Raw genomic sequence first — 19,183 nt, 5'->3', positions numbered from 1 at the left:
ATGTCCTGCTGCTTTGCTCTGGGTCTATATTTGAGGCGTCCCAGTTTGATTAAAATCAATTTTGCACTTGCTTGCTAATCAGAAATCATCCTATAATATTGCATAATTTGCATGATAAATCTACATGGAACACTAACAAGAAGCCTTTAAAATCTTATATGGTTATTCAGAGAAAGTGTCTATTTACTTTCAGTCTCACTGAAAGCTGATAGATTTCTGCAGTCAGGCATATCAGCAGTTTAGTTTTTGATTTGACTCACAGACACACCACTATTGACCTGTTTGTCCTGGGGCGCTGTTCTGCTTGAATAACTAACACAAATAAACACAAACATGAATGTTAATATAGTTTTCACAGATGTGCACAAACACAAACACACACACACACAAACCATCTGCCAGAGGCATTAGTGGTCTACAGATGCTCAGGTCAGAGCAGGATCAACTACCGTAGCAGCATGTGTGAGTTCATGGGTTCACAGGGGGGCTTTGATCATGTAGGAACACTTTGAATTTTTTTTATTTAATCGTATTAACATTTATGCAGCTGGATTTTTAGAGGTTTAACACCCACTCTGAGTTTTGTGTCAAAATCAGAGACTGAATCTATTACTTGGACTTTAAGCACAGATCAGAGACACACACGGTGAAAAAAAATTCAAGAAAGTGTACAAAATCCTGATGCAATATTGCACATAAAAAATAATGGATTATGGTCTTTAAAGTTAAAAATAACTATCAAATGTAATGAATGGGGAAATATACCATATATATCTGTTGTTATAAAAACGATGTGGGCTTCAGTAACAGCTCAGCACTGTTTGATGTCCATATCACGCTGCAATGATGCAGGAATTCCTGTTAAAGTCGACCCAACTAAGAACTGAGTCTGTAAAATACTTACAGGTTATAAGTTCTCTATTATATGTCATTTTTAAGATGTGCTGACTAATGGACTTTGCTTGTTCTGCTTCACTGACTGTATCTGTTTCTTTTTCATGCTACAAGTTTCTAAAACATCTGCTTCAAAACTGACTCAGATTTCATGGTTAGACTTGTTCCACGTCTTTTCTGTCTCCCTCAACAAATGTGAAGTCATACAGCCCCGTAATTAGTAAAAAAGAGCCAGTGAGATGCTTTATACATCTAGTTTGGTTTACGTGTACGGTTTCACGACAGAACCTTGTCTGAAATGACTGTACAAGTGTGCACTGACAGGACCAGCGAGTAATAACCAGCAGTCAGAAACCAACTGAGGTAAGAGACTCAAAAAAAGCACAAGAGAAAACAAAAGAGAGAGAGAGAAACCACAGATCACAAGGTAATTGGATATCCCTCTAGGGCTGCTGAGAGCGAGTCATGTAGGCTACTAGAGGTGATGTGACATACCATTAAAATGGGCAATAGCAAGATAGATACACTTCATTAAACCACTATGAGTTAAATCCAATCTGCAGGTTTATTTATTCCACATTACTACTATTCAAGAGAGTGAACATATAATTACTAAAGAAAATGATTAGTCTCAGTGGGAACTGCCCTAATTCCATGCAGTAAACAACTGTGATCAGCCTGTTTCAAAGTGCAAATACAATGTTTGTTTTTTTTAAAAACGGATGCTTTCACATATTTTCCAGCTGAGACTTTCATAGCTGTTTTTAAATTTGAAATTACCACAAATATTGTTAAATTGTCCGATAATTTAGATGATTTCATCTAAAGGCTCCTCCTTCTGTCTGCCTCTGGTTTTCCAGAAGATTGATCACCGTCTAAGTGAAACTCTTGACAGTCTCACAGTCTGTCTGTCTGAGTGACTGGATTTGCACTCTCTCTTTGTCAGTCTTACCATGATATCACTTCTTATCATTCACATAGATAAGGCAGTGGGTAAACAAGTAGGCAGGGGTGGCCTATCTTTTTAGCTCTCCTTTAAACATTGCACTAAATCCATGCAGTAGCCTGTTATTTAAGAACAAGCATTCGGTTTAGTGACTGTTATGTTAATGAGGAGTAACACTTGCACTTTGCAACTGAAAATGCTCCAGTCTTTTGACCACAGTGCCGTGAACATTGCGGGTTTCACAGCTTGTAACTGATGTTATACCCAGAAAAGGAGGGAGTCCAAAGCCTCTAAAAATTGGTCACTGAAGTCAGTTTGATGTGTATAAATACTCCAATATGTTACAGTGGGACAAAGACTGTTAGGGTTCAGGGTAATACCGGTATAATAATGGGCAACAATATGAAAATGAAATATCACGATAGAATATGGGTAAAACGCGCATGCGCAGTGCCTTTGTTTTCATACCACATGGCGGAAAAAGTATGACAGCGGCGACGGAAAATGAGAAGAGCGAAAGCTGATCGTTGAATGAAACAGATGAACCAGAAGTGGTTTGTAAAAATACTCCAGCTTCAGTGGTGTGGAACTGGTTTAGCTTTCGTCCGTCAGATACACAACAAAGCACTATTTTTGGTAGAGCGTGCTAGCGGGCCATCGTTATTACACTTAAAATCAATCCTTTGATTTTTCTGACAATCGACAGTGCCCCTTATAATCCCGTGTGCCTTATGTATGAATTCTGGTTGTGTTTACTGACCTCGAAATGATTTTGTGTGCTAAACGGCGCTCAAAAATCTGTGAAATGTTTCAGTACGACTTTGCTAAGCTACTAAGCTGCACTGCTTGATGGATTGTCAGAGCATTATTGCTATCGTAGGCAGGAGCCTCGCGGAGTGATACGTACTGTGCTTCAACATAATATTACCGTATTGTGTGTGTATAACCACTTTTTTTTAAGTTTTGTGGATATTATACATGGTTATACAATTTCCACTGGAAATGCCTTTTTGGTTAAACTGTCAGCAAGGAATTTGCATTTGTACTGTTAAATTTTTATATAACTTTAATGCACATAAAAAACAGCTGCTTGTTTAAGTGAAAATACATCGATGTTTTTTTTTGCACTAATAAAGTTGTGGAGTTCTGTGTCTGTGTCTAGTGTCAATTATATTGTCAGTTATATCATTATCACAAATTTTCAAATGTATATCGTGATAAATATTTTTGGTCATATCGCCCTGCTCTAAAGACTGTTACCTTCCATGATTTCTTTTGTCTGTTTGATGCATTTGCCTTTTTTCCAGTTTTTTAAGTTTGATGAATTTTCAGCCATACGAATACAAATACAAATAATTATACAAATAATTGAAGAGCTTCTCCAAACGTTGATTCTGTTCATCTGGATGTCTCCCGCTGTCCAGATGAACAGAATCAACTTTGGGAGATTTACTTACCTGGATGATTGAGCATGCATTCAGACAAAATTGAAGAGCTTATATAATGCACCTGTTTGATTAGCCGTTTTAATACGAATAGTATATATCGTAGTAATAATCTGTTACTTGACACTAGTGATGATGGGTAAAGATGAAGTAAACATTTTTTTTCAGCTTGGGAATCAAATAAGTCATATCAAAGAAGGAACATGTAAACTCACCTTCCAGTAACTGCCCAGTGATGAGAGCAGAGGGTTACCGAGGTAACCATGGTTCTGTGAATGAAGGTCAATGGGCGTGGTCACTCAGGATGCTAGCATGCTCCACTTGTAATTTTTTTAATTTAAGTATTTCCAGATTAATTTAACGCTGGTTGTTGAAAAACAACAAATAAATTTAGAAGTGCCAGTGAGGCAATTTACATGGAGCTGTCTGTCATTTTTAGGTTCCCAACAGAAGGCAAGAGCAGGTGTATTATATAACACCCCTCTTTACACTTCTCCACTTGTGGTGAGTAGTAATACACCTGCACTTTTTTTGCCCCCCCCCCCCCCCACCACCCCCCCCCCCCCCCACCCCCTCACCCCCCTCACCCCCTCACCCCACCCCACACCTCCCACCCCACACCTCCCAGACATTGAGGAAACAGGACCTCCAGACTAGGTGTCTTTTGTCTCTTCGAGAACTCTGGGAAGTAGCTTGGGGAGTGTGAACCTTAAGGTGTGAAGCAGTTGTGTACTGAGGCTAGACTAATTTTATAAATCTGACAATATCTCAGCTTGCTGCGATGCATGCAATTTATTTTGAAAACGGCACAAGTGGGAATTTCTTCCGAATGGGTAATGTCGGCATGTTCACAAGCGTTTTATTTAATTTAACTAGTTTTCTTTCCAGGGTTGATGCGATCATTTTATTTAAAAATCGGGATTTCGCAATGTTGAACTAAGGCAAACCTGTCTAGACAAATGGTAGGGGGTGGGGTGTAGTAAGGTTGATGGTGGGAAACAGGACCTCCAGACTAGGTGTCTTTTGTCTCTTCGAGAACTCTGGGAAGTAGCTTGGGGAGTGTGAACCTTAAGGTGTGAAGCAGTTGTGTACTGAGGCTAGACTAATTTTATAAACCTGACAATATCTCAGCTTGCTGCGATACATGCAATTTATTTTGAAAACGGCACAAGTGGGAATTTCTTCCGAATGGGTAATGTCGGCATGTTCACAAGCGTTTTATTTAATTTAACTAGTTTTCTTTCCAGGGTTGATGCGATCATTTTATTTAAAAATCGGGATTTCGCAATGTTGAACTAAGGCAAACCTGTCTAGACAAATGGTAGGGGGTGGGGTGTAGTAAGGTTGATGGTGGGAAACAGGACCTCCAGACTAGGTGTCTTTTGTCTCTTCGAGAACTCTGGGAAGTAGCTTGGGGAGTGTGAACCTTAAGGTGTGAAGCAGTTGTGTACTGAGGCTAGACTAATTTTATAAACCTGACAATATCTCAGCTTGCTGCGATACATGCAATTTATTTTGAAAACGGCACAAGTGGGAATTTCTTCCGAATGGGTAATGTCGGCATGTTCACAAGCGTTTTATTTAATTTAACTAGTTTTCTTTCCAGGGTTGATGCGATCATTTTATTTAAAAATCGGGATTTCGCAATGTTGAACTAAGGCAAACCTGTCTAGACAAATGGTAGGGGGGAGGGTGGGGTGTAGTAAGGTTGATGGTGGGAAACAGGACCTCCAGACTAGGTGTCTTTTGTCTCTTCGAGAACTCTGGGAAGTAGCATGGGAGTGTGAACCTTAAGGTGTGAAGCAGTTGTGTACTGGCATTGTTCCTGGAGAAGGTATTTAACCGAGACCTATGCGAAGCTCAGGGTGAACTCAGCATTCGTCGCGACAACATCACTTTCTTTGAGACCATCAAAACTATCATCGTTCTTTATAACATGGACATCTTAAGCGGTAAGTAAAACAAAACCTATTATTGTATTTTTAAAAGTGTTATGTTAACATATTATAGGATATTCAAACTATCTTTTTTCCTAAAACAAAAGCTTAATTTTCAGGAGTTCGGGAGAACGGCACAGCACCCTTTTCTTTAGAAACGGGGGATTTTAAAGATGGAACAACATCTCTAACAGGCACAAGGTGTGTACAGAATTACGCGATTTTTAATCGTATGTATGTTTTAAGCTTGCGATTGTTTTAAATTATATAATAACAGAGTTTTTCTTTGATTTGTTCCAGGGTTAACAAACTGAGCAGGAAAACATTCAGACACCGCGACCACAGAGCCCATCCTTACAAAAGGTATGTATACAACGGGGTGTATAATTGTGTATTTAAAAAAACAGCAAATGGGTTTAAACAATTCCAAATGTTCTAAAACCGACCGTTTTACACATACAGAGCCACGCCAGAGAACCTTATGTGCGGAGAACCAGGGCCGTCAGGAATAACGCACACTACAAGGTATATATATAAATTAGATAAAAAGAGATAGAGAGGGAGACACGCTTATTCTGTTTGAAATGGGTACATGTATAAATGTTTTAACACATATCTATCTTCACAGACTGCAGCACAGTACCCCTCCACATAATGATCAGGACACCGTACTCCAGACGTTTTTGGAATGTTTAAACAGTATCGACCTCCCAGAACAACAAAAACCTGGAGCTTTGTGCAACAGTGGAGAATCAGAAGCGATCTTCATCAGCGGTCCTGCAACACCCCCGAGTGAGTGCTTGCCTCGTGATTTCTCTGATGTTTTTGAATACAGTATATCAGATTTCGATCTTGTTCATATACCCACCCCACCAGAATGTGTCAGAAATAGCATTGATTCACACGTAGATTTTGAAGACGACGGTATAACAGACTCTCAAATATCAGCGGCGTATGATGCTTACATGAAGGTTTCAGACGCTCAACCTGTTGAACAGAGTCATATAGCTTCATTAGTTGATAAATTATGTTTGATTGAAGCTAGACTCAATCAATACCACCAAGAAGCACAGATACAAAACCAACAGTTTATCAAATTCATAAAAAAAGTGTGTAGTACATTAGACATCATCTGCAGCAAAATTTCAAGTCCCTGACTTTTAAAATCCAGACCATGGACCCTCCAAATAAATTATTTAAACATAATAACGGAACCTCCAGTCCTGTTAGATGTTTTGACTTAGAGGCTTTTATGCAGTGGGCTGAAGAAACAGATAACAAATTAGACAATATTGTAGCTAGACTTAATAGTGTGCCTGCATCAGCCTCATCTGATACACATCCTCGTCAGACTGTTCCTACGCCTGCTATTGCTGATGGGTCTATTGTTGTTGTTAATAATAGTGGTAGTACATCAGGTGATGCTCGGACCACTGTTGTTACTGATGCTAACCGTATTGCTGCTGCTGCTGCTGCTGTTATTGAGTCTGTTACCGCTTCTACTAGTACTACAGACGCACATGCGTGTCCGGGCACCGCTGCAACACCACACACCCCCTCAGTCATTGTAAATTTCTCACAAAGTGATACTATCGTGATTGAGCCCGTTGTGCAATCTGGATCTGGCAGGCGCTCCCAGCCACACATTAGAGAGATACCTAATTTTAATGCTCGCGAATTGCGTGAGCGCCTTGATTTTAGGGGTATAAGTCTTGATCATCCAGAACAAGTACCTGCGCGAGTGCGCGAGTGCTTAGCCAATGTGGTAGACCGAGCTGTGGCTGGATCTCAACAGGGCAGCGTTCTAAACGTAGTCCTGCGTGGCCCCTCGCTGGCTTCAGATGTTCAGGTTGTTTTAAACGCTGATGATCGGTATGATCCGGAGCTGTTTCTCGATCGAATTGCACAAGTTATGCAGAGTAATGATGAATCTATCGGTGATGATGAATTAGAGTTTATTGTCACGGTAGCTCAGAACAGTAGTGGTGGGGCTCGCTTAAGACTGGCACAAATCCCTTATGATGAGATTCTCTCAAAGAAAGGCAGACATTTATACACACCAAACAACACACACAACAATTTGTGCTTCTCCCTATGTATAGCACATTCATTAAACTCATCAGCCTCTGAGCTAGAAAAACTCGCTACAGCTAAACGGATGCATGCTGAAGTAGGTCTATGTGACAAGCAGCAAGTATCATTCACAGATGTCAGTAAATTTGAGAAGCACTTCAACATTAAGATTGTAATCTATTACCACACAGAAGGGCGTAAACGCCTGGAATGTTTTTTCACACATGAAGAGCCAAACACAAACACGTTGATGATGTATCTCCATAATCAACATTACCACATGATTTTAAACCCAACCGCTTTTCTTGGTGCATCCTATGTGTGTAATTTCTGTTACAGTACATATAATTCACCATTACATCATTCCTGTAAACATAGATGTAACACATGTTATACACTCTGTCAACACCACAGGGGTCCCACAGTGAAATGCAGCGACTGTAACCGCATCTGCAAATCACAACACTGTTACCAGCAACACAAATTACCAGAATTAAAACACAACATGATCCCCTGTGATAATATGAAACATTGCATGCACTGTGGCACCACATATAAAGAATCCAAGAAATCGCCACACAGATGTGCCCAGCCTAGATGCGAGCACTGCCGCGAGCCTAAATTAACCGGAGACTCCGACCATCAGTGTTTCATACAGCCTGTTGAAAAACAGAAGCCTACCGATAAATACATTTTATATGATTTCGAGACTAGGTACCACAACGGTAAACACGAGGCTAACTTTGTGTGTGCGTCTGATCTGAAGGGCAATAAGTTCACATTTAACACATTAAAGTGTGTGGAGGCGTTTGTGCAACATTACAGACGCCCAAGGTTTCGTGGGTACACTTTCATAGCACATAATGCATCTGGCTTTGACAACTACATACTCCTCGAGTACTTTGTCAGACAGTGCATAACACCTAGTGTCATAATGAGTGGCAGCCGTGTGATTTTGATGTATGACAGGGACTATGACCAGCGATGGATTGATTCGTTCAGCTTTTTGCCCATGGGCCTTGCCAAAATACCCTCTGCTTTAGGTTTTCAAGATCTGCAGAAGGGCCATTTCCCACACAGGTTTAATACGAGGGATAATGAGCATTATGTGGGCCCGTACCCAGACCCCTCCTTCTACGGCTATGAGTACATGTCTGAAAGCGATAAGGTGCGATTCATGGAATGGTACCAGGTTGCCTCACAGAATCCCTTTGATTTTCAGGCTGAACTCAGGCGTTACTGTGTTAACGATGTTGATGTCCTGCGTAAAGCATGCAGCATTTATCGTGACACGTTACTGGGTTGTACACAAGTTGATCCATTCATGTATACCACCTTGGCTGCATTTAGTATGGGTGTGTATAAAACGCTGTTTCTGCCTAGAGACACGCTCGCTCTCACGTATGACGGGGCATACGTTGAGCAGAATAAGACGTTTTCTAACGTCTCTATCGAATGGCTTCAATATGTGTCCCACACCACCAACAAAGTGGTAAAACATGCTCTCAGAGGAGGCGAACAGAGGGTTGGACCGTATTTTGTGGACGGTTTTGACCCCACAAGTAATACAGCTTATGAATTTGCAGGATGTTTTCACCACGGCTGTGTTAAATGTTACCCCGAGAGCGAAGTTAATCCTGTCAGCAAAGCATCCTATGGACTGCTGCATCGCATGTTTTGTGACAAAGTTGATGCACTGAGATCACAACACAGTGTGAACGTAATAGTGATGTGGGAATGTGAATGGGCTGCCTTGAAGCAGACAGACCCTACAGTTGTGGCTTTCATGCACACATACAGAAAGCCAGAACGCATGAATCCCCGAGACGCTCTTTTTGGAGGTCGCACAAATGCTATAAAGCTGTACCACAAGACTGGTTGTGATGAAAAAATATTTTACTACGACTTCACCAGTCTCTATCCCACAGTGCAGTCTAAAAAAGACTATCCTGTAGGACACCCTCAAGTCATTTACACCAACTTTGACAAGCTAGAAAATTATTTCGGCTTTGTTAAATGCACAGTGCTCCCCCCTAAGGGTCTTTTTCACCCCGTCCTTCCCTACAGGTGCCACGGAAAACTGATGTTTCCACTCTGCAGCATGTGTGCTGAAGACCAAAACCAGCATACTGCATGTGGGCACAGGGACAGTGAGCGGGTATTGAAAGGCACTTGGGTCTCATTTGAGCTTGAAAAAGCTGTTGAGAAGGGATACAGGGTTCTTGCTATTGATGAGGTGTGGCATTTCCCCAATAAGACCGACACCTTGTTTAAAGACTATGTGAAAGCCTTCCTAAAACTCAAACAGGAGGCCTCGGGGTATCCTGAACACGTCAAGACACCTGACGAACAGAAGAAGTACATAGACGAGTATTATGAGAAGGAGGGAATAATGCTAGACCCATCCAAGATTTGTGTAAATAAAGCTGTTCGTAACTGTAACAAGCTGTTGCTAAACTCGTTATGGGGTCGTTTCAGCATGAGGTCAAATATGGCATCATCTGAGCTCATTACAGACCCTTCCAGATTTAGCCAGCTAATGTTTAGCGACCAGTACGACGTGCGTCAGTTTTGTTTCATCTCTGACGACGTCGCAATGGTGCAGTGGCGGCATGCTGATGGTAGAGCTTCCCGTGTTAAGGACGTTAATGTTTTTGTCGGGGCCATGACCACTGCACACGCCAGACTCATGCTGTATGATTTGCTAGACAACTTGCAGCAGCGCGTGCTGTATTGTGACACGGACAGTGTCATTTTCACGGCACGCCCTGGCGAGTGGATGCCTCCTCTAGGTCCGTTTCTGGGGGATCTCACAAGCGAATTAGACTGTGGAGAGGGTGGTGTGGAGGATTACATAGCGGAATTTGTTTCCGGTGGGCCAAAATGCTACGCGTATCACACATCGTTGGGCAAGACCCAGGTCAAATGTAAAGGCGTGACACTGAACGCACTAAACTCAAAAGTTGTCACCCATGAATCCTTGAAAGGTTTAGTCCACAAGTTTGTAACCAATCAGACATCAGACGCACACCTAGTTGCCGTGTCTGATAGCATCAGACGCGATAAAAAGAAGCTTCATTTGAAGAATAAAACCATTGTGAAAAAAGTTAAAGTTGTTTACAATAAGCGCCGTGTGCTCCCAGACTATACAACTGTACCTTATGGATTTTAAATTAGAACAGGGGTTTGACGCCCGGTTGCAGCACCCGTTCAGTATGGTGGTCAGCGGTCCCAGTAACTGCGGCAAGACTTTTTTTGTTAAAAGCATAATTGAAAATTCTTCCCGGATTATATCATGCAGCATTGACAATATTGTATATATATACTCATGCTGGCAGCCATTATATGACCAGCTTCTTAAGATAAGAGACATAAACTTTGTTAACGGTATACCCGAATCTCTTGCTGATGACACCCTTCTTCCTGCAGAAAAGAACAATTTGTTAATTATAGACGATGTAATGAACGATGCAGCTAACAATTTAGAAGTTCAAAATGTGTTCACAAAGTATGTGCATCATAGGAATTTGAGTTGTATATATCTAGTTCAGAATTTGTTTATTCAAGGAAAATCCAGTAGAACCATTTCCTTGAACACTAACTATCTAATATTGTTTAAAAATCCGAGAGATAAATATCAGGTTATGCTTTTAGGTAGGCAAATGTTTCCGGGTAATACTAAATATTTTATAGAAGCGTTTAATGATGCCACATCCACAACATACGGGTATCTTTTAATAGACTATAAAGCTAAGACCCCGGACTATTTAAGACTCAGAACAAATTTACTATCAGAGCGTCCGGTTGTTTACATTCCAAAACAAAAATCAGCAAAGAGGTGAAAGGATGTCATCACGCATGCGGAGGAATCTGTCTCTGTTGGAGATGATATACAGGGCTCCTCCTACTCTACGCAGAGTTATTATTAGTAATTCAAACTTAGATTTTATCAATGCGCTGTGTGAGATAGCCTTTAATGTATTGCATGGTAACATACCACTGACCAATCAGCAGTACAAACAGCTGAAAAAGAAAAAATCAATAATCAGACTGATTGCAGACAAAAAAATAAAAACTTTGAAAAAGAGAAAGACAATCAACCAATCTGGAGGGTTTTTACTGCCGCTATTAGGGGCTGCAATCCCTTTCATAACCAGTCTGATAGCAAACAGGTGAAAATGGAACATGTGCAAAAGATGTTTTTGGTACCCCAACACCAGTTGGACTTAATAAAGCAACACCAGCAGCAGCAGCAGCAGCAAACAGACAGCATCAGACAACAGTCTCAGAACGAGTTGGACAAGGAGATGTTACAAGTGTTACAAGATTCTGACATAGATGTGTATGAGAAGGCTAAAAAATACAGCGATATTCTCCAAAGATACCTTACCCTTGTGAGACAAGGTGCCCGTGAAAAGAATGTATTGTCTTTATCATTACCTGAACAATTTAACAGGGATGTGCAACCCCAGTCGACGGACACATCGCCTGTTCATGGTGATGCAGGGGTGAGGGATCTTGTTGCGGAGAATGTTTTAACATACATACCTAAAAGGTGTAGGAGGAATGCAGAACTTATTCTATCAGCGGTGAGCCGTTCGCCACACTTGATCTCTTACAACGACAAAGGCGAAATTATTGTTGATAAACACACCATCCCTGGTTCACACATTTATGATCTAATTAAAGGCGTCACAACCACACACACACCCTCTGAGGGTTTGAGACCTATCGGCTGGACAGAGTTTTTAAAAGCTGTCTCAGATTTAAACGTACCGTTATCAGCCATATCTAACACAGGCATACGTAAGACCGTCGCCATGTATAAAACCGATCACACACTGTCTGAAGACCCTGGTTTTTTAAAACACACACCAAAAAAGATCACCCCTGGTGGACCGCTGCGACATAGTACACTAAAAAAAATAAAGAATAAAAAAAACAAATTAAAGGGGGGTCCTGTAGAGTGGTTGGATTTTTGAATTCAGGTTTTTTCTTATTGCACCTGAAATTGTTTTTCTGCTAAAAATATTTGCTGTTTGGTGTTTTTTCTACTGTAATGTTTTTTTCACTTATTGCTGCTAAATTGTTTTGTTTTGTTTTATTTTATTACTGTTAAATATATTATGTCTTTATTACTGTTAAATATATGTTTTTCTTTTTTATTACTGGTTAATGTTTGATTTCTTTTATTTATGTTTAAACAATGTATGTTGTAAATCTATATATTTATATACGAGATTTGATAATAAATACCATTGACTCGATTATCATGCTCTCATGTTGTTTTTATTATTCTCATTAGTACATGTCAGTATCCGCATTGCACACACACGTAATCACTGCATACAGCAACAGGTTGTATGTTGTTGACAAATCGACACACCATAGCATCATTACAAATTAAATCAGACCCATACATGTTAAGCACACGCTCATAAGATACACCATTTTGCACATGATATAAAAAAAATACACAGTGTTGACCGCATGTGATGGAGAAGTCGTTCTGCACTTGTTTTCCTGAATATAAAACAGTGGAACAGTTTTTTTAGAAGAAACATCTTTATTGCTGGGGGAAAACTGTCTAACGAGTGACCAAAACTATCAAAAAAATAACCGCGTCTGTCTCTCGAAATATAAACAGCAAGCCAATGTTCCCCGGGCATCGTAGAAGGGTGGGTGTTTACAATACTCATAGCAGGGAGTCTTTGAAGCCGTTCAGTGGTTAGCTGATCATAGGCTAACACGCCTAGGAAATGTGTGTTTTTATTGATAATGCTGCCGATCACGGCTGATAGTTCTATAGTGTTCATGACCGTTTTTGTCTCAATAGTAGTCCAAGAGCACCTGTCTCATGTTAGATATTTCAATGACTGAATCAAATACCGAATAACACAAGAGGTTCACTGTACGGGGTAGTGGATTTCTGAAACGGGTTTCCAATCTCACGTTCCCTGTTTTAATTAACGACACATTCCCTGAATGTCCTTCGTCAGCTTCCAGATTGAAACAGAATAAAGTGTAGCCGTTACCAAAGTCCGCACGCGTAATAGCTAAAGATCTATCCTTTAAATGTCTTCCTGTGGTTTGTATCAGCTGGTAAAATTCTCTGGTATAGTGTTTTCTCTGGAAATTGGGCTGGAATGGTTTAGCAGGATAAGCCTGACTATCAGCATATAAAGACATAAATTCTATATCGCAGTTTTCAAAATGAAATGGATTACGCTGGTAGGAGCCAGTGTATGCTTCATTGTCTATAAATGCAATGATCACAAATTTAGGTATCCTACCCATAAATAAATTGTCATTTGTTGATATTCTAGCCCCTGCAGGTATGGAGAAGGTCTTTAAAGACACTCTGTCTACCGTGTATTTTGCGTTTGCATGGTGCAATGCCTTGCTGTGTGCAAGTCTGACGGTCGGTGATACACTAACTTTCTTGACAAAGAGACTGGCTGAGACAATTTTAACTCTGTATGCATTGGCATCCGCTGTCATGAGAGCAAATTCGTCTTTAGAGCGCACAAATTTCAGTGACAGGTCGATTCCATTAAGTAACAGTTTTTCTTGAAAAAACAGGTCTGCATGTACTGGTGCAATCAATTCAACAATACTGCTATTTGCTGTGTAGCCACCTCTGGTCACCAGGCCCTGGTTCTCTCCTTCTATAGATGTGTCATTCATGTGTGATGATGTATCCTTACAGAATAACCCGGTGCTGAACTGTGTGTCTAAAGTGTCCTTATTATAATTGATAAGACATTCTATCACACCTCTGTATGGATATGTGTTGGATGATTGACTAATGAGGCGGTCTCCCAAATTAACATCAACTTGACTAAATATGCTGCATCCAGGATAATTAATAAATCCTACATTAGCGTCCCTAGCCAGGTTTGAGCCATCAGCGTTTGTGATTCTCACACGTGTGTAGATATATGAGTCATTTAGATCCAGGTAATCTTCACCGGACGATGAGATGTAAAACTCGATCGGCCCTCCATCAGTGATTGCAGATACAGGTGGGATTTCGATAAATGTACTTTTCTCAATGCTAGTCTGTGTGTAGGGAACAGTAAACAGGTCCAGCTCTGTTTTTACACATTCTCCAGAATGACTGTGTAACAGTGCCATTTAGAATATGTCAAACTCTGCAGTTTTAGAACGACTGGTTCTGGGTCTTTTCACTCTGCGTGACGGTGTCCGTTTGCTAGCTCTCCTGCTAGGTTTTGTGGTTTTACGCTTTTTAGACAACGGTTGCCCTGGGGGTGGGGTCTTAGATGGTCTGGGCGTATACACATACAATCCGCTACCGTCCTGCTTAGTGGTTGAGGGTCTGGTTATGTTGGTTATGACATCAGACACTATGCCCGATGCGGCTGTTTTTAGGTGTGGTTTGACTATGCTAACTCCTTTTTTAAACAGTGGTACAGCAAATCTAAACAAGCTGCGGAACAAACCACCCAGCCCTGACCCATATTGCGTACTGGTCCCAACATACCCTCCGAGCTCTCCACCAGCCTGTGATAAGTAGTATTTTACATATTTTGAGTCATCAGTGTTGTAGACGGCCATCCTTTTTTTCAAAAATGGTGGGTTATCGGTCGGAAGTGTAACTTGACAAACACCTTGCCGTATAAAAAGGGTATGTGTTGATTTCGATCGTCTTTCAAATCAATTTCTATGTCGTCGATCAATGTCTTTGACACAGGTGTGTAGTGTGGGCTGTCAAATTGTAGAATAGGCAAGCGGCGGTCATCGTCCGTGATATTTATAGCTCTTAATAGCCTCGCGTGGGCGTCACCCACAAGCTGGTAATCAACGATATCTGCATAAATAAAGATGTTATATTTTCCCCCGTATATGTCTGCGGGGTGCGGGGCATATGTGTTTTTATAATGAAGTACAAACGGCTCTCCTGTTTCGAATCCTAGGATTTCCGCCAGTCTCCCTCTAAATGTGAGAATAGTGCCCCTAGGTCCCATAACACAGGCATGGTTAGTAACTGTGTTGTATTGCATTTTAAGGTCTCCAGTGGTTTGGTACTGCTGACATTTAAAATTAAATTCTTTTATTATCTGTTCCACAGATGCATAATGACCCACAGACAGTTCGATCATGGTTACGGCGATGGTTCCATCTTTGACTGGGTCATGAATTTCCACTTGCGAATCTGATTGTGGAAAAGACATCCATATGCGTGGGTACTGTATCTCTATAACAGCAACCTCATACGGCTGATCCAAAACGATAGGTTTTGCTAGCTTTGTTCTAAAATTAGATATCTTATTACCCGGGTAAACATGCGCCGAAGCATTCGAGAAGAGGCTTACATAGAAGCCTGCATTGTTGTTGTTCTTTTTATTCATGCTTTCTCCGTCTATGCTCAGTGTTGAATGAATGTGTGTAGAGCTGCGTCATCTGAGTTAATTACGCCTCAACGATGTCTTTTTCTGGAATCCACGAATTAAAGCTGTCGGGCCATCCTAGCCATTTCACTAGCACATGCTTTTTCCGACCCACTTTTTTTCTAGCCAATATGTTTTCAATTTTAAATGTTTTGTTTTCATCAACAACCACACGTTGTATCTCAGGCTCATAAAATGACCCTTTCAATACCTCTCCTGCTAGATCCGCTAGTCTGTACACTGGGGGCTGTCTCCCTATACGTTCCTTGACTGTGAAAATCTCATCGGTGTAGGTCTGCTCGTATCCTTTTCGAAACTTTCCTCTCAGTTTTGATATTCGTACAGTGTCGCCAATATTAAATTTAAAGCACAGTTCCCTCTGAGGCCTCGTTTTGTACAGCGCGTTAAACACCGACTTCTCATTATCCTTATTCACCTCTGCCGGAGCCATTTGGATAGATCTGTGATAAGCATTGTTATATGCTTGTGTGAGATCTGGTATGACATCTACATATCTCCGGGAGTTGGCTGATGTTAAGTACTTCCACATTCTACCCTTGAAGCTACGATTGAATCTCTCGACAATACTGCATTTAACCTCGCTAGCTGTTGAGAAATGCTTGATATTATATCGCTCCATTAGGTGTTTAAAGGTTGTATTATAAAACTCTTTGCCTTCATCTGTTTGTAGTTTCACAGGGATCCTACCCTCACTAAGTATATCCTCAAAAGCAGCTGATACAACATTCGCTGTCTTGTTTGTTAGGCATCTAACCCATGCGTATTTTGAGAATACATCTATACATGTTAGCAGATATCTCACATTATCATTATCTGCCACATATTCACACATGTCAACCAGATCGGCTTGAAACTGTTTGTCGATCCCTGTCACCAATACTCTATTTCTGGGGAAATGGATCCTCACAGGTTTATGGAGTGTGTAAGTGTCGTCTTGTTCTAAATAATGTTTGACCTGAGATATTGGAGGTGTTACACCTGATGCCTCCCCTGCCGCTATACGTAGCTTATTTAAACTGGCCAACCCCGCAGGATGGGCTGGATCATGATATATTTTATGCAATGTGCTTTCCATGACTGTACAAACCACAAATGACTAAGAAGTTGGTGTTAACACGTCTTTTTATTTAATTTTCACACAGACACAATCACAGACAATGGATACTTGAACAGCACACATTAAACCAGGTGTCTCCCACCCCAGTAGTTTCCAATCATGCGGAGCATGGCTGGTTTAACACGTCGGGCGCAAGTACTTGCTTCTAGCAGGTCCACAATGTTGTCATTAATGGCGCATACTATATTTCGCTCTGATCTCAGTTCACACATGAGGTGTTCTGCAACTCTGCGGATTTGTGTTCCAGTCCCATCTGTGGTGTTTGAGCGTACAAACAGCTGGATGGCTGGGATGAATCGGTCAGTCTTGAGCCTTATCATCACATCGTCATAGTAGGTGTCGAAGAAATACTCAGACAATTCCTGCAAGCAGCTGTGTTGCACCTGACTGGGGTGGCCTGTTTGGCATCCGTAACATGTCTCTTGTAGAAACTCATTCAGCGCCAACATCAACAGGTGGAGAGTTGCGAGTTTGATGTCGATTACAGTTTCCTCCCACAGGTCTGATATGAGGGGGTCCTGTGAGCATGATGGTGAGGGTGGTGGAGTCTGGGGGGTCGGGATTAGCAGCCCTATTGATGGTGACTCTGACAGGTCCCACGACGGCGAGTCATTCTCTGTAAAATGAAAACCACAAGCTCTTAATTTGTCACATAGATACACACGCAACCCCACACACACACCCCACACATTAAACCTACCAGTTTATTGTTTAGTTGTCGGAAGGTCTTATGATTTTAGGTTTGCACAGGGTAGCAGGCAAACCAGTCTTCGGACAACTCGCCAGATCGTCAAAAACAAGGCGTTTTCTAATACTCTCGTACGCAGTGTTGAGTCTGTCCCTCTTGATCGCGTCGTCAATCTGGCTAAACAGACGCGACAAACCTCTCCAGTCGCACCACTGTATAAAAAACAAGTCCTTAAACCATCTTGTGCGCTCTTCAAGGTTTAGAGGGTAAGGATTTAACCTCCAGTTTTCAAGCCCTCTGGAAGCAATAAGACTATCCCTGTCATCACATGCACTGAGAAAAATAAAGTCTTCAGGGTTGCGATTGAAACGATCAGCCTCAACCCTGTAAAGCTCAGGGCCTGATGCACTGTTCCACTGGGAAACATACAGCACCTCTGGGAAGCCCACATTGTCCAGGTCCGCACACACTACGGTCCGGAAGAGCTTCCAGTTTTTGGTAGAGATGCTTTGGGGTTCCCCCCAAAACAATCCCTCGCCACAATCTACACTAAGCACAACTGTCCCTTCGGTATATTTAATGGTATACACATACCCTTCAGCGCCGCGATATTCTAACTTAAATACAGTCCCATCTACGGCATTTTCACAGCGTTGCTTTTTACGTTGAGGACCCCGGCTGCATACTCCTGTAGACATACCTAGAGCGGCTGTGGCGTGGGCGATGTCCTGGCTGGGTGTCATGGTTGATACAGATGGTATTCTGTGCTCCTTAGGTCGGTGAGTCGTTGGGGTCCTTAGCGCGATGTGTCTGTGCTCCTTAGGCCGTGGCGGTGATGGTCTTAGAATGTGAAAGGATCACTTTTATACCTATATAACCTAAGCCATCCCACTAGGAGGAGTCGATACCGCCCAGAGGGTGTGTTTTCACACCTGAACGCGCATGCGCCGAGCACATCTGAACGCGCATGCGCACACGCACGAATCCGACCAAACGGGGTGGGAGGTGTGGGGTGGGGGGTGAGGGGGGTGGGGGGGGGGGGGGGGGGGGGGGGCAAAAAAAGTGCAGGTGTATTACTACTGTGGTGAAACATCAGAGGTCAACACTTTTCCCCTTCACCCATGCACTGCAGCCCTTAACCTTCCCGAGCTATTATCTGAAGGAGGTGCATATGAGCATGTGAATGTCAGACTTTCATTGTCAGCCATCTAATGCAATATCATGTCTGGTGGTGTGATTTGTACTGATCGGTAATAGTCTCATATTGCGTGTGGCTCCCTTGTGTCATGCCTCCTACAACCTGTACACAGGGAGCACACTCAGGTTAAAAAACAAAACAAAATGAGTGCTTTGTTCATTATTAAGAATGTAGCGTTGTCTTGTGCTCGATTCCTGGTAAAACAGATAATATCTCTGACTTCTTCCTCCAGGGCTTTTTGAGTCAGTAAAACAAAGAAAATGAATAAATGATGAACCCTTGATCAGTCAGGTGGAAACAAATGAAGCATACATTTGTTTCACGGGAGGTCTTTTTTTTTTTTAAACTCTCACTCACAAATACTCAGAGGACTCCAAACAAAGCCCCCCTCTTAGTGAAGTGCCTCAGGCTCTTTATAGAACAGAGTTGTATGGGGATGAGTAGCGTGTGAAT

At 41.7% G+C, this 19,183-nt stretch overlaps 1 protein-coding gene across 3 annotated transcripts; it reads left to right on the top strand.

Moving 5' to 3' along the window:
• The first annotated feature begins 3,893 nt into the window (after positions 1 to 3,893).
• Positions 3,894 to 12,962, top strand: LOC146514186 (uncharacterized). Of its 3 annotated transcripts, XM_085169042.1 has the most exons (4): positions 3,894 to 5,423; positions 5,523 to 5,585; positions 5,685 to 5,747; positions 5,851 to 12,962. In XM_085169042.1, exon 4 carries the CDS (start codon positions 6,397 to 6,399, stop codon positions 10,465 to 10,467), a length of 4,071 nt encoding a protein of 1,356 aa, XP_085025168.1. In that variant the 5' UTR covers positions 3,894 to 5,423; positions 5,523 to 5,585; positions 5,685 to 5,747; positions 5,851 to 6,396; the 3' UTR covers positions 10,468 to 12,962. The 3 variants fall into 3 exon arrangements, with proteins under 3 accessions (XP_085025168.1, XP_085025170.1, XP_085025169.1); XM_085169044.1 differs by having other exon boundaries at positions 5,685 to 12,962; XM_085169043.1 differs by having other exon boundaries at positions 3,894 to 5,585.
• Positions 12,963 to 19,183: the final 6,221 nt, after the last annotated feature.

Source organism: Neolamprologus multifasciatus, chromosome 7, assembly GCF_963576455.1.
Source record: "Neolamprologus multifasciatus chromosome 7, fNeoMul1.2, whole genome shotgun sequence".
NCBI lineage: Eukaryota > Metazoa > Chordata > Actinopteri > Cichliformes > Cichlidae > Neolamprologus > Neolamprologus multifasciatus.
This window is presented reverse-complemented; position numbering and strand designations above follow the sequence as displayed.

What these genes read in the sequence shown, in the direction of transcription:
- LOC146514186 (XM_085169042.1), top strand. Translation starts at nt 6,397, where the DNA reads ATGGACCCTCCAAATAAATTATTTAAACATAATAACGGAACCTCCAGT.